Raw genomic sequence first — 16,360 nt, 5'->3', positions numbered from 1 at the left:
GTAAATTGTATGATTTTTTTCCAAACCTTTTCTCTGAAAATGTTTGATAAACCAACCAATCCCACCAGGGGATAAATAACACAAGGGTAGAATTTTTAAAAATGCATAATTTCCGTACCGCATACTCTATTAAATCAGTTCTCATTTCTTGTAAAACCTTAAAATATTATCCACAGTTTTCGTTAGAAATATTTTTTTATACGAACAGCCATTTATAGCAAGGGGCGGACAAATAAATCATAACTCCCTTAGTAGGCTATTAAATCCTTTTAAATTGTTTGTAAACCTTAAAAATATTGTAAAAACTTTTGTCTAAAACAAAATATTGTTACAACCAAGCGTTGCTGCAAAGGGATGGAACAAACAGGGTTTAACTAACAACAAAAATCATAACTCCATTAGAAAGCATACTATCAAATTCGTTAAAATTATTTGTAAATATTATATTTTTAATCTAATTTTTTTCTGAAACAATTTTTTATTAGACTTACCATTACTGCAAGAGGTTGAAAAAAAGGGGAAGAAATAAAAAGATTTTAACTTCTGTACCATGTACACCATTAAATCAGTTTTTTTATTGTGAAACCTTAAAATATTATCTACAAATTTCGTCTGAAGTAATTCTTTATACGACCAACCATTACTGCAAAGGGTGAGCCAAAACAGGGAATGATTGATAACAATATTCATAACTCTCTTAGTAAGAAAACTATCAAATACGTTCAAATTGTTTGTAAACTTTAAAAATCTGATCCAAAACTTTTGTCGGAAACTATTTTTGATACAGACAACCTTTGTTGCAAAAGGTGGAAAAAAGAGATTAAAGTACAAAAAAATGTATAATTCCCTTGTTAAACTATAGAATTCATAACATTTGATTGTAAATCTTCTAAAAACTATTTTAAATCTTGGGCTAAAACAATATGTAATAAGATAAACCATTACTGCAATGGATTGGAAAAAAACAGGGGTTGGAATAAAAAACTAAATAGATCTCCCATACCATTCACACTATTGAATCCGTTCTGTTTATTTTAACTTCTTAAATATATTCTAAAACTTTTGTCTGTAATAAATTTTTATGTAACCAACCATTTTTTATGAAAGGAGTGGAATAAACGAGGGTTGAAGGACAGAAAAAATTGTAACTTCCTCAGTAGGCACACATAAGTTGGTATTTCGAAATCTACATACGCCTATAGGCTGTATTGAAAGGGTGTTTTGGTTTTTTTAAGAAATTTAATTTTTTTGTGATGTTGGTCAAGATATCGTTTATTTCTTCTAGAACAGTTAACTTGTGTTTTCTTTGTGATAAAATATTCAAAAATAATAACTTGTTAAATCTTAATTATACTTGCTAACATTTTTTGGGATGTTCTAATTTCGTAAATTGAAATAAATTTAGATTAAACATAACCTTTAATTAAATTAACTTAACAAATAATGGCACGCATCTGTAAAAATTGACACATGAATCACTCAGAAGTTACACAAAACTTTATACAGATATTAATTCATTTGTGTGCTTTTAGTCGGTGAATATCGGTTATCTCACAACAAAAGGGTTCATTAAACTGCAACCTATAAAGGAATCTTGAAAATACAAACACAATATAAAAGACATATGGAACCACTTACCCTTAATTAAGAGCACTGAACAAACTTTTTCTTATATTTCTTATACAAAAATACAATAACAACACTTCGCAATGACATGTATAGCTGTACCTATTAATGTCATTCTAAGCATAATTATAAACATTAACCTACAATGTTATCCTTTTTAACACATTCTTCAATAATTAATCGGTCTTAATCTTTATTTATGTTATAGTTAAGATCACTAAGCAAGAATTAAACACATTTTAATTAAATTGTTTTCAAAAAAACTCACTTGATACATAAAAGTTATTCGACAAATTTCATATAAATATTTTTAGATGTCTAAACTTATACTCTAGCACTTCGGAAGTAGTGTTCAACATTTTTTTTAAAGATATGTCACAGATTGTGTGGGAGTTCACTTGTAGGTTAAACCAAAATACAATGTAAACAATTCACTCGAAACAGTTTTATTTTAAATTATTAAATTTTCGAAACTTACTCTGAAATAATTTTAAATTAATTTTATTTTTCGAACAGAAGAATGGCACATCAAAGGCAACGAACTCTCTTAAGATATTCTAGTCTTGATTTTTATGTAAATCATATTATACTGTATCATCTTTTACACACTGTTTCAAAATGGCAACAGGAATTATAGCTGATTTTATGTTTGCTAAAATATGAAGTTCTTAATGTGAAGATTCACTGAATGCTGGCAGGTATGCCGCAAATGATTATCACCACACCAATCCTTCGTTCTGTAGCGTCTGCGGCTCCGAGAAACCACCTGGAACACAAACAAGTTGTCAGAACAAACTATTCATTAGCGCATTTTGATTTGCACATAGAAATGTTACATAAAACTTCATTCAGTAAATAATATAAACTACGATGTATTTTATATTTTAATTTTATTATGAATCATTAAAAAATATTTTTTTATTAAAACTATTTTTTGAAAGCAAAATGTTTTTGTTATTCTAAAAAAAAATTTCTAGTAATTTACTTGGCAGAAATTAAAAAAATAATTGTCCAATTAATTTAAGTGATTGTTAAAAAATTATTCATTAATAATTAGTAAATTATAAAAACTTGTCCATGTATGATTTTAATAGGCTATTAATTTACAAAAATGTATTCAAAATTTTAAAAATAATAACTTAAAAAAATTATGTATTTTTTAAAACTGCAAAAATAACATACTTTCATTTTACAATATTTTTTTTAGTAAGGAGTCCCTAACTGATTTCAGTACTAAATAAATTAAAAATTATTTAGTTAATATGTGAAACAAAAATTATAAAACGAAATTTTCTTATTCATTATTTATATTATAGTTTATTCTATTAGGAACTATTTGACACATGCTTGACCTCAAATATAAGTTCCACTATGTGTTATTTTATACAGTAATTATCAATATTTCGCTATAAATTAAAGTCAATTTTCTCGGAGAATTGAGGAATTCCACTGTATTAGCATGCCATTGTAACTAAACACTTTCTCAATAAAGTTATGTTAAGAATTTAAACTTTGAAGTGTCAGTTTGGCAAAGCTACATAATTATGCCAGATGTATCCAATTGAAATCTAAAATTTATACGTATTTTATAAGAGACGAAAACATATATGCGTAAGTTAAAAATTCTGCATCAGAATATAATAATTTAGACATTCCATAAGTAATAGAAAAATAATCCATTTTATGATCATACCATTTCTTTTTTTTATTCTGCAGAAACTGAATTTAATACAAGCGCTGAACGATGCTCTACTGCCAGCAGTCCATACTAGAGAGTACATACATGTTCTTTACACAGAAAATAACTTCAAGCAATCGAGCAACGACTAGAGTATCATGCACGTCTCTTCATGTGGGAGGGAGGGCGGTATACTTAGACTCATGCCCGTCTCTTCATGTGGGAGTGAGGGAGGGATACTTGTACTGTTTTCCGATAAAACAATAATTTACTCTAATATATGTAAATTTTATTATTTTTTAAAATTTGTCTATCATTGTTTTTTAAAACAGTACATTAATATCAACAGGATACAAATTGTGTCATATGATTTTCTTACAACACACATGAGTAAACAAGGATGTGATTTAAATATGTGTCAATATTCAATCATTTGTTAGGTACCTTGAATATATTAAATTTTACATTACTTACTGGGGAAAAAATGGGTTTGATCGTGCTTAAATAAAAAACCGTTTAAACAACCATTATTGTAATATTTTAATTCAATTCTATAGTATGTCTGAGGAAGACAATGGCTCTATTTGGGAAGAATTTTTAATACATTTGATTAATCTTAGCCAAAACAAACAGTAAAAATCTTTGGTCTGATGTATGAGGTCTAGCAATAGTTCGTTATAGCTGGTATTAACAACATAAATTTAGATTTAACTTAAGTTGAAAATTAAAAGTTTGCTACTTATATCCTAACATTTTTCTGTCAGTAATATGTTCATTTCCTTAAAAATTAACAATCAATTTTCTAGTTATTTGTGTTTTTTTCTCTGCTTCTGTTTTAATAACTATTAAGGTTTCCTCTGTTGCGGTCAATATTATTTCTTGCTATATGATGAATGTAACAATATTTTAAAAATACTATTTTCCAACTGTTTGAATGCTTATATTCTAAATTTTACTATTATGTACACAAAAAATTGTAGGCTAAATCTTAGGCGGAATGTATTTCAAATTATATAAGAAACACACAATACTCTCACATTTTATGATTTTTAGTTTAGTTATTTCTTTTTTTTTTATGTATTAGCAAGATTCTATAGTAATTTTATGGTTTTGGAAATTTAACAAATAATTTGATGCTTCGAAAATCAATTATTATTTAACTTGCGTATTTATGTCTTATTTTTTATTTTTTAATATTTATTTAATTTAAGATGATGTTTCAACAATGACTGTACAAAATTTTATATTTTATAATTTACTGACATCCTATACGTCTATAAAATCAGATAAGAACGTTATAGCTATGAAACCACCATTTTTCTTCTGAATTATTGAATTTTGTAACAAGGCTAGACTAATACTTCTATTAATAATTCCAAACAGCAAAAACCGTTGAATTTGAAAATAAATAAAATAATTTAAAAATATCATTATAAAATACCTGTTTTGATAATTTGTTGACGATACATATCTACACATATAATAAAGAATAGTGTTTGTCTCCCGGTAGTTCGCGTAGGCACAGACAGAGAGGCCGAGGCCGAGTATACCACTTAAAGAATAATTTTTAGAAACAGATAACTATCAATATCTTGGCAGGAATAATTAGCCATGTTTGTTCCAACTGTGAAAATATTTTTCAGCATATTTCCCTTTGATTATTTTTAATACTTTTCTTTACTGCAGTCGTTTATGGCACTTAAAATTACAGTGTCGAATGAAGATCTGAATAAAATATTTTGCATTTTATTACTTTCTCGGTAATATTTTGTATATTACAAGTTATTTCTTTCAATAATTAATGCTAAATATTTTTTAAAAACTTATAAAATTTATTTGCAAATGGTGTCTTTAAGTTTATATTTCTTCCCGTTAATCTTACTTCAAACATCGTTTTGTTTCATAAGTTTGGGATCCAAATTTGATTGAGTTTTTTTATTGTAGGTTGGCAATGGTGGACCCACGAGAAGAGGCAGATCTAATCACATTTTCCCCATCAACATAGTTTATAATCATCTTCAAATAACAATCATTACGCCATTATAGGCGTCATAAAAAGTTTTAGCATCAGAACGTATTGGAAATTTCTCAAATACTAATATATAGGCTATATATATATAGCTTTTTTAAAACCAAATCGTCATATAAATATTAATTAAACATTTTCAAATGAATTTTTAATGTAAAACTGAATCATGTCCACGCAATTTAAGAACTTTCTATTTGTTTTCGATTAATCATTTTATTTTTATCCAACAGGAAACTGGCTTAAATGCGCTATCCCCCTTATGCTGGATGCAAAAGTCCTAAAGAGCTGAAATTTATTTAATGGTTTTTATAGACTCCAATCAATCATTAATAAATATTTTTTTATTTCACTTATGAAATGGTTTTGGTTGTCTTAAGGCCAAAGCACAGTGAACTAAGATTTTCAGAAATATTTTCGTAACTTGAAGAAATGATTTTTGGTGTAGAAGTAGGCTTCGTGGTAATTTGAACAATTAGAACCAGGTCTATTTATACATGCTTAGTATGAAATCTAACAGGCACACACTCACTAACCAATCATTGTACATTTATTTACAAAACTGTACAAAGTTAAAAGAGGTTCATCGTTGGTCACAGAGCAGCATTAAGATAGTGTACTCCGCACTCTTAGTGTGCAGCGATAAGAGCGAGTGATTTCTGCTGTGCAAAGAACGAATAAATAAGCTATTATAAAATAAATTCTACCTTTATTACCTAATCACTTGTCCAATAAGGATGAATTCATAATATTCATTTCCCTGTTTTGAGAAATTACGATTTGTCAGCGGAAGTGACTCAAATGAAAACATTTGTAAAACTAAGGCAAGTAAAGTAATTTCCTTGAGACCTGTGTGTGTGTAAATTGTTATAACTAAATTTATGGTTTTAAATACCAGTTAGTCTGTATAGGCTATGCTACTCTAGGTAATTTTTGTGTAATTATTCTTATAACAAAGCACGTCAAATATTATTGATACTATAATTTACCATCAGGCATAAATTTATGAAATTTAATGAATTTTCTTGTTTTCTAATAAAATAAAGTAAACAACAGGTGAACAAAATATTTGCGTTATGATTTCTTTACCTATTGAATATAATATTTAATTTTAAGAGCTAAAATACTTGTTGAATTAAATGTTTCATAAACTCTCATGTCCATATGTATTGTATTTCATGCTAGTAAACATTAACGATCGTAATGAATGCAAGCGCGGCTACAGGAATACGTTTCGGGAGATGCTATCGTTGAAAGAATGGAAGCAGTTGCAAAGTATAACATCAAACAAGTCAGTTATTGGCCTTGGAATATTACTAATCCATGGTCTAGTTCTATAAAACGTTTGATGAAAGAAAAGTTTTCCGCAAGATTGTATTGACAAGTCCTCCAAACAAACCCGGCACGGGAGGCTATGCTCCTAGCTCATACCTGGAGTCGCACTTGAACGAATTTGACTAAGAAAACTGACTGTAATTTTTAATAAAAAGTGATTTAAAGAATAAAGTGAAAACATTTTAATGAAACTTCAATTTTAAAAGTTTAATCATAGCTTATAATTTTTTGGTGGTTTAAGTTTTCCAATGATTCTCCCGCATAGAATGTAAATTGTGTTTTTGTATCGTCTAGTATGTTCCGCTTATTTTGGCAACCGATCTTTTGGGAAATTAAGTGTTCTAGTTTTATCATTTTTCAAAGTAATCTTTTTATGAGGACTTTTAAAAAAATTTTACAAGAGTACTTCTGGAAAAATATTATTCCACGGACAGATTGAACAACAGTATTCCACAGAGAGATAAAGTTGTACATAATAGACGATATTTGGTTGACATCTTTTAATTGTTGCCATATTTTATTGAAGGGTACACAAGGGTATGAATGTTTCAAGGCCATGAACCACAGCCTTAAGAACACAAGGCAGTAGAACGCTGGGTTACTTCTAGGTGTAATTATCTTTGAAAGATTTGTGCAATGGGAGTGCATGACTTGATGTAAGCTTTTGGACATACGCCATTGCTAAGCACATGTATGTCTGTAGAAGAAAACTACGAAAAAAACACAAATTAAGCATAAAATTGCTGTTGTCAGGATATAAACACCACACAATACTCCATAACAGGAATATGGTCAACAAACAAAGAAAAACAAAGAAAAATGGACTATCAGAACGAAAAAAAAAAACCCCACAAATGATGACAGCACAAAAATACCGAACCCAAAAAATTCAGCACAACAATTCAAACGAGACAAAAACACAGCAAAACGAAAAGACGAAACAAACATAATAGATTTCCAAAAACAGAAGAGAACGAAAAAAACCCCTCAAATGATGATGGTGTTTTCGTACCATGTGCGTCTCTGCCTGAGGACAGGAGCTGATAGCAGTTCCCGAAACGTCACTTGTTTCTGGTTTGGAAAACTGTTGTGTTTGTTTCGTCTTTCTTTTTGTCGTGTTTTGACTGTTGTGCTGAATTTTTTTTGGGTTCAATATTTTTGTGCTGTCATCATATGAGGGTTTTTTTCGTTCTTTTCTGTTTTTGGAAATATATTATGTTTGTTTCGTCTTTTCGTTTTGCTGTGTTTTTGTCTCGTTTCAACTGTTGTGCTGAATTTTTTGGGTTCGGTATTTTTGTGCTGTCATCATTTGTGGGGGGGGGGGGGGGTTCGTTCTGTTAGTCCATTTTTCTTTGTTTGTTGACCATATTCCTGTTATGGAGTATTGTGTGGTGTTTATATCCTGACAACAGCAATTTTTTGCTTACTTTGTATTTTTGTCATTTGTGTTTTTTTTTTGAAGTTTTCTTCTACAGACATACATGTGCTTAGCAATGGCGTATGTCCAAAAGCTTACATCAAGTCCTTTGCTAATAGTGATTACAAGTAAACTTCTTTGCTCTTATTGATTACAAGTAAACTTCTTTGCTAATAGTGTTTGCAAAAAAATGAAATAACTAACCAGTCCGTAAGAATGAGTCTTACAGAAAATTATTAAATACAAATTCTTGAACGATAGTTTGAGGATTTGCTTAGGTTATATCGAATTGTATTTCAAGTGTTTTTTAACTTGTAAATCATAATTAAATTTTAAAACTTACATCTCAACTGCAATTTATATGTATTTTATCGTTTTGAAAACATGCAAATGTTTTGACTTTGTTGAAACATCTTGTGTCGGTTAGAAATGTTTGGATTTATTTTAATTATTGCAACTGGCATTGTATTAAGTCCTTAGCGTTAAGAAGGTTTATGATTAGTACAAACACTGTTTGAATGCACTGTCGGTTACAAATAATCGTAAAATATTTTAACATGAAACGCTATGTGAGACTTCTTAATTTCACGAAATGCATTTAATTTGAGCGATTTGAGTCAGAAGTATCAATTACTAAAAATAAAGTTTTAAATGACAGCATTCTAGAGCATGCATAGTTGATTATTTACGCACGATAATTATTTGGTAAAAAGTAAAATAAAATGTCCTGTTTCATGTTTCACAACTGACATGTAGAAGGAAACGGAGATATATATTTATCTACTCTTGCAAAAGCGCAAACTGACAGCTGATAGCAGGAGCTCGGAGGTGGTGTGATGTACTCGGCAAAGCAGCGAGCGACTCAGCTCTTCGTTATCAGCGAATGTGAGGGACTATCCTGATACGCGTCACAATGGAGTTCAGTTTTGTTTTGGGACGAACCTGCATCTTCACGACTGCAATTCCTCGCTATTCATAACCAATGTGCTTACATCAAATATCGTTTTATATTTCATGGATAACAGTCTCTTAAGCTCAAACCCCTGCAACTTGTTAATACTCCTTTATACAAAGTGTTCAAAAATGCATAAAGTCATTTGACCCCAACACAACTTTTCTATCAAAAAACCTAGAAAAAGGGGATTGTCTGTAAAGTCGGTTTACGGACGATAATTTTACGCGATAACGTCATAAGAAAACATTGATGAAAAATTGCATACTTTTTAATTTTCAAATAATATTAAAGTTTTTGCAAATTTAATTTAAATAATTTGTTTGAATATAATCACGAACAATTAGTTAAAGCCCGCCTTAACCTGTTTGATATTATAGAAGATTTTCTCGCACGGTGGTTGGCCGGTTCTTGCACGCTCGGCTCAGGTGGAACGTGACAATTTTTCATGCGTGCAGCCGGAGTTCATTAATTTATAAGACGTTATCACGTCAAAAATTCATGATTTAAATATTTTTATATTGTATTATGTTTTACGTGTTTTTTTGATTCGTGAGAAAATAAAAATTATTTATGTGTGGACTATTAAAAATATCCCTTTTAAATAATAATGTACGTTAATCCCGATCTAGATATCACTGAAAAACACAAAATATTTGACTAGTGAAATTTCTCAATGCTGAGAGGCAAAAGGTTACACTCAGTCATACAAGCAACATCCAATTAAAAATTCACAAAAAACAAAAACTGCAAATGCTATCACTAGTTTAGAAATGAAGTTCAATATCCGCAAAATGTGGATTGCAACTTACACAGCGTAACTTGAGTTTCCAAAGGCTACGGCCACCCCTGGGCATACTGAAACTAGATCAGCGCTGGGCGGAGGTCAATCGCAGAAGAAGTTCTTGAAGGACAAGCGAATGGCTTGAGAAGTCGCCCAATCGTAACGAGCATTCGCTGAAAGGAGGGAAAATATGGCAGACAAAACTACGGTACGCCGTCATTCAGCAGCTGTACAAAGCACCTGGCGACCTACTCAACGAGACATGAGTCCGGCAGTATGTTACAGAGACCAATAAAGTACACTTAGGGCCACAATGAAATGAAAAGAAAAACGTCATAGCATTTATGTTATTGAATATAACTGCGGGACAGTTTAGGTGGTCAAAAATGCAAACTTCTGCATTATTATGCATTACATTGCTTACTGCAACGGTCCAAATCGTTTATGCATATCTTATTAATACGTCATATGACGTAATAACCACGCAACAGTAAAAACTACAAAAAGGTATTAGTAAAGTGAACACGTGATTGTGGGCTCTGAGCCAGGGCCACGTACGAGGAGAGACCTCTAGGGCCCAGTGAGACCTCTAGGGCCCAGTCCTCGGCAGTTCCACGCCAGGCCTCGAACAGGAAGTCCCCAGGCGCGGGGTATGATAACTGTTAATAACTGTTACAAGAGCTTACGACTGCACGTCGACATTTCAACTTACAAGCATTATACTCAAGCTAGTCATTCCTCAAAAGAACAAGCCAACAAATGTCAAAACTGATTTTAATAATTCACATTTAAACTAGTCACAAAAATCAACGTACATTTGTGAAGCTATATTTTTCAAAAGTTTAAGTAATTTTATTCGTTTCAGAAATAATAATTGTTTGTAAATATTCAACTTATTTTTTTTTGTATTCCTGTATATATATTTATTTTTACTTATTTCTCAAGTTTATTTTCAATTAAAATGACAATAAAACAAAAAGACATCGCAATTCAGACTTAATTAAAATTGTACCAACATTAATATTTAACAACCTTACAACCTACATTACATGCTTACATTAAAGGCCATTACGTTATTGGGATAAATAACTTGTGGTATTTTAAAATATATATAATTTTGTCCACCATATTGATAGTGCCTTTTTTATATTTCAATAGCTTTTTTTTCAGAACAGGGAAATTAAAACAAAATATATAGATATTAGTTGAATGCACAAACTTTTCATTAAAGAGGGGTGGTAAAAAATGTGGTGAAGACGCTTGACCTTGAAAAGATTACAACTGAATGGACATTTCACCTTTCCTACTGAATCCGCGAAACATGAGTAGACAACCTTTAAACATTCTTTGTTAACTTCTTTAACTACTGCTAACTAATTACATAGAATATTTTAACTCAAGAGCGTATAAATCAGTGGCATCCTTGAGCGTTCATGCGACGGCTAAAATGACCTCTTTCAGGTGACAAGAGCGGGGTCACGCAATTATTACTATCTGATTAGCATAAAGGAGAGCTGGGGTCAAGTCCCGGTATATTCATTCAGATTCCGGTTTTCCGCGCTTTCCTGAGTTCACTGCCGTTTCTTACGATATGTCTTTCTCTGATTTCACTGTTTTGTGTTAGTTGTGTGTAAACTCGTAAAACCTCGATGTCAACAAGATGTACAGCTTAAGTAAAAACACATTTCAGGTGAATGCTTGGCGCGGCCTGTGCTATGAAAGTTTTAAACATCCAAAGCTTTACGGAAGAAAAAAAAAAAAGAAAGTGTAAAAAATTCAATAATTTTTAATAGTAGAAAACACCAAGATTCGTTGAATTTACGTTATCGAAATTGTTGGAGTGTGAGTTTTGAGCATTTGAAAACTTTTAATGCAGCCAGAACCCACGAGTTAACTCACAAAATGTCCACTGAACTATTTATAGCGGCATTGAGCAACTGTAGCAAGTTGAAACCATATAGCCTCGTAACCTTGTAGCCTCGTAGCCTTATAGGCTTTTAGCATTTTAGATTCGTAGACTTGTAGCCTCGTCGCCTTGTAGACTTGTAGCTTCGTAACCAATTAGCCTTGTATCTAGTAAACTTGTAGCCTCGTAGCCATGAATCATTGTAGCCATGTAGCCATGTAGCCATGTAGCCTTATAGTATTGTAGCCTTGTGGCCTCATAGTAAGGGAGCTTTGTAGCCACTAAGCCTCATAGCCATGTAGCCTCGTAGCCCCGTAGCTGTTGTAGCTTCGTAGCCAAGTAGTCAAATGGAGAAAAATGCATCGTATTCTACCGTAACCTGTGACCTATCGTATCCTATTGATAGGATCGTATTGTACTTAATTCTGCGATAGTATTCTACTGATGAGATCGTATCCATTTGATGGAATGTATCCTAATGATGAATCGTATCTTTTGGCTGATATCGTATCCCTTCTGATGGGATCGAATACCTTTGTTGGGAACGAATCCTACAGATGGGATCGAATACTACCGATGAAATGTGTGCCCTAGATGTCGAATGTGTTTCCAGTGTGTATCCCTTTTATTTATTATGTGTCCAATATGTGTCCTTTTTGACGAATGTGTTAATTGACCTTTATTCATGTGATAGTTTATATTCATACAATAGGTCCGACAGTTCGGAGACTATTGTTTGCCGGCTAGAAATATGAAATAATTGTTTAAAATATATATAACAAGTTTTGAACAAACAAGCCGCGTGGTTCGGATAGGTAGGCCTGATATTGGACATGTTATTGGTTGAAATATATTCCGAGCATTGAAAAAGACCTCCTTGGTAAGCAAAGTGATATCGATTAACATATTTATTCAGTCGGACTTCCTTGTCTGCAGTGAGTATAATTAATTAAGTAAACATTTTAAAGCATTAATTATATTTTCATTGGCCAAGGATCGACCCGAGGACTGAAATAAGTCAAATCAATTATTACATTAATAGGTGATTTTTAGAATTTTTTGAATTTCTATTTTAATAGTTACGATTTTTCAAAATGGAGGGTTAATATGTCATCATCGGCTTATTGTAAGCTACTAGATGGGGAATTAAAGGATCTTTTAATGTTTTTCGCCAGTTTTTATTAAATAATTATTTTTTAACTAAAATTATTTTTGTTGTATTGTTAAAGGTTCAAACCAAGGACTGGAATATATCGAATCAATCATTAACTTAATAAGTGATTTTTTAAATATTTTTGAATATTTTTAGGATTTTTTGGGGGGAAAAATTAAATAATTCCAATTTTATTTTTAATGTTATGACCTATTCCCCTATCTGATGAATATTGCCTCTCTCCAAGGAATTATGGCCCATGTGGATTTTTTTATGGAAAATTTGGGATATTTTCCAATAAAGAAAATTTTTCTCGTAAATAGAGAAAATTCTTAGATTTTTGAGGATTTGTGAGTCTTTTTAGAGGAATTTGGAGGAAATTTGACAAGAAGATGGCTGCCATGACGTCCCAATCTAATATGGTGGTCGACACCTGACACTGCGCTCGGACATACTACTGTACACTACTAGCGAGGATGAACAGCTCCTTTAACGGCGGGAGCACGGCAAAATGTCAAAGGAATGTGAATAATCACTATATTTTCTTCAACAGTTAATTTCAAAGCCAGTATAACCAAATTTTGGACCTAAGGATCGACAATTATGTAAAAGCAGAAATTGTTATCAATAAGTACGCTAGACAGAAAAATAAAGAATAATAGATAACAAAAATACAGAGCTTGTTTGCAAAACAAGTAAATAAAAAATACATTAGATACCTATTTGAAAACTGTTGTAGGCTGGACAGCCTTTTCTTTTTAAATCGGCATTTGTTTATGTTTGCAATTTGTTTCTTTAAAGGAAAAAAAATACACTACTGTTCAAAATTAAATGAATGATTAATCTAAAATAATATTCTTTTATTAAAACCTAACCACTTTTCAAACAGTAATAACGATCCACTGTATAAAGACATCTAGGTTAATTCCGTATACAAACACAAATATAGTTTGTACGGTGGTTCCACCTCAGGTTTTTAATAGCTTATATTTTTATTATTTTTTCTCCTTTCATTATTCATTCATATCAAGTAAGCTTTCCATAATTTATTTTCCATGTATCCATAAGTAGTTCTAAAATAAATTCATATGCTGACGATATTGCATGCATTGTTAGATCAGAAGATTAAATACAAACAGTTGCAAATTGTCTAGAACTTTTCCGTCGTGTATAAATTTTGAGAGTAAATGCTACAAAAACGGTGGTATTGAAGCTGGGAGGCACAGAAGAATTTTTTGAATATGTACGCCCTTTTCGATCCATGGATAAGATTAAAATACTAGGTGTGTATTTTCAGGCAGATATAGCTCGCACTGTGCAAAGTAACTGGGGCGTCGTCACGAATAAATTGCGCACTATTAAAATAAGCATGAGATACCGATGTACGAACATATTGCAAAGGGTATCGCTAGTCAATTGTTTTTTACTTGCAAAGATGTGGTTCGTGTCACATATTTTTCCTCTACCCAGAGAATATAATGCTCGTGTTCTATCGTACGTCGGACATCTGGTGAACTCGTATATTTTTAAGTTAGCCAGGCAAGGGGGGCTGGGACTAGTCGATCATGGCGCAAAATGCGAAGCGATTTATCACGCAACAGCTATCGCCACTGCATTACGCCAGACGGACATGTCTGCGTATCTCAAATGAAACAGTCTGGGCGGAATCATATGTATCGAAGAGCCCAAGAAGCCATTGCTACTGCCGTCCCAGCTATGCCTGAAGATTCGACTGCCTCAGTCAAAAGCCTGTACCACAGAACAGCAACATCCCGAGAGTCAGCACAGCCATACAAGTATCCCTGCACGCGGACTTGGGGGTCTCGCAGGCGATACTACCACAACTGCGAACCAGCGGTCAGGATTGTGCTGCCCTAACATGGTCGACGAGGTCCCGATTTTATTCGAACCGACAACCTTAGGATTGGAAGATAGCGATGCTGACCGCACGGCCACGAGGCCATACTTAGGTCCCGATCGTAGGCTTCGAGAGGCGGACACGCCCGAACAATGCCGAATACTCACGATTGGCAAGCCAACACTAAAAAGCGTAGTCCCATAAGAATAAAATTGAGCCAGAACATTATTGTATATGCTGCTCTAAGACATAATAACTATGTACAATATGATGCACAAGACTTTAAATGTTATAGTTTATTCAAACATTTTGTTAGATAATTCTCTTTTTTTTAATTTAGAATTTGTTACAAAAAGGCTGGAACATATTTATGAAAACGAAATGTATTCACAAACCAATTAATATTTTATAATTTTTAAATGTTATACTTATTTAATATTTTACTAAGGTAATGAGCTTTCTCGTAAAATATAAATAAAACTTAAACCAAATATGTGTAGCAAAAAAAAAATTATAATTTTTAAAAGAAAGGCGTAAATGGTCATGTAAATGTAACGGTGTCAAATACGATACTTCAAGCTCTTGAACATTGTGTGGAATTTCCTGTGATTTCCATAGGCGTTTTTAAAAATATTTTAATTTTGCAAAATAGTGCGAGGAACACAAGGACATGACTGTACATGCTGTATGTTATATTGACAGAGAGTGCTTACATGTGCACGCCCTACGGCGCAGGGACTACCATGAACCCGACAAGGGCTTAGAGCCAGCGCTAACCGACACAAGTCATCTCACTGGGAGGTCTAGGCCCACATCAATGCAGTTAGTGGACTACCTTTTAATATTCAAAACGTTTCTTAAACATTTTTTGGCGTTACTATTGCGTCACTCCTCCTATTTCACACACTGTTAGAAATCGCAGTAAATTTACGGACTTTTACACGAAGAATCTAACTTAAACAAACGACAAATTCTTCGTTATTTCAAATAACTGAACTTTCGTAGAAACTACGCCTTATTTCCACTTCCGATTTGTGTGTTTCGTTCTTAACAAAGGAACACATACGTGAAGAAAAGAGGAGTGTTTGTCGTAGACTTAACATGTTTTTGAATGTTTTATTAACATACCAAGAATGTCCTTTTGGATTCATGTTCAAATTAAGCGTACTCTGTGACCATAAATTTACGAAGATAGCCACAAATATACGAAGTTCCCTGGATAAATGGTAAACAGGTCCTTCGTAAATTGAAGGTGACATTTTTAACAGTGCAATTATTATTGTCTCCACAATAAGGGGCTTTTAAATTTCTGAATACTGTAGGGGGTGGGGGAAACTGGCCTCATTGGGGTCTACGCCTATAGCAATGCCTGCACATTAACAAATACCTACTGAAACTTATTAACAAACTATTTACAACTCTATTATAGGATATGGTTTGCGTCCTTTTGTAAATGTATCCATTATAGTTTTTTTGTTACGTTAGGATAGCGCATTTCAAGCCTGAGAGATTAACATTCGAAATAGGATTTATTATATTGACGGAGATCTTAATTTTTTTTGTTAGGAAGTGCCGATATTATTGATAAAATTTCTCAAAAATTAACAATAAGACTCGTTTATATT

General features: G+C 32.1%; 1 protein-coding gene across 1 annotated transcript in view; it reads right to left on the bottom strand.

Annotated features, from left to right (window-relative positions):
• Positions 1-1,243: 1,243 nt before the first annotated feature.
• The window catches only part of LOC134529003 (collagen alpha-1(I) chain-like), a 181,417-nt gene continuing 166,300 nt past the window's right edge, over positions 1,244-16,360 (bottom strand). The window contains exon 42 of the mRNA XM_063362670.1: positions 1,244-2,392. Coding sequence (XP_063218740.1) covers positions 2,343-2,392 — 50 coding nt within the window. The 3' untranslated portion in view covers positions 1,244-2,342. The remainder of the gene's footprint in view (positions 2,393-16,360) is intronic.

The sequence above is a fragment of the Bacillus rossius genome, chromosome 2 (genome assembly GCF_032445375.1).
Source record: "Bacillus rossius redtenbacheri isolate Brsri chromosome 2, Brsri_v3, whole genome shotgun sequence".
Classification (NCBI taxonomy): domain Eukaryota; kingdom Metazoa; phylum Arthropoda; class Insecta; order Phasmatodea; family Bacillidae; genus Bacillus; species Bacillus rossius.
This window is presented reverse-complemented; position numbering and strand designations above follow the sequence as displayed.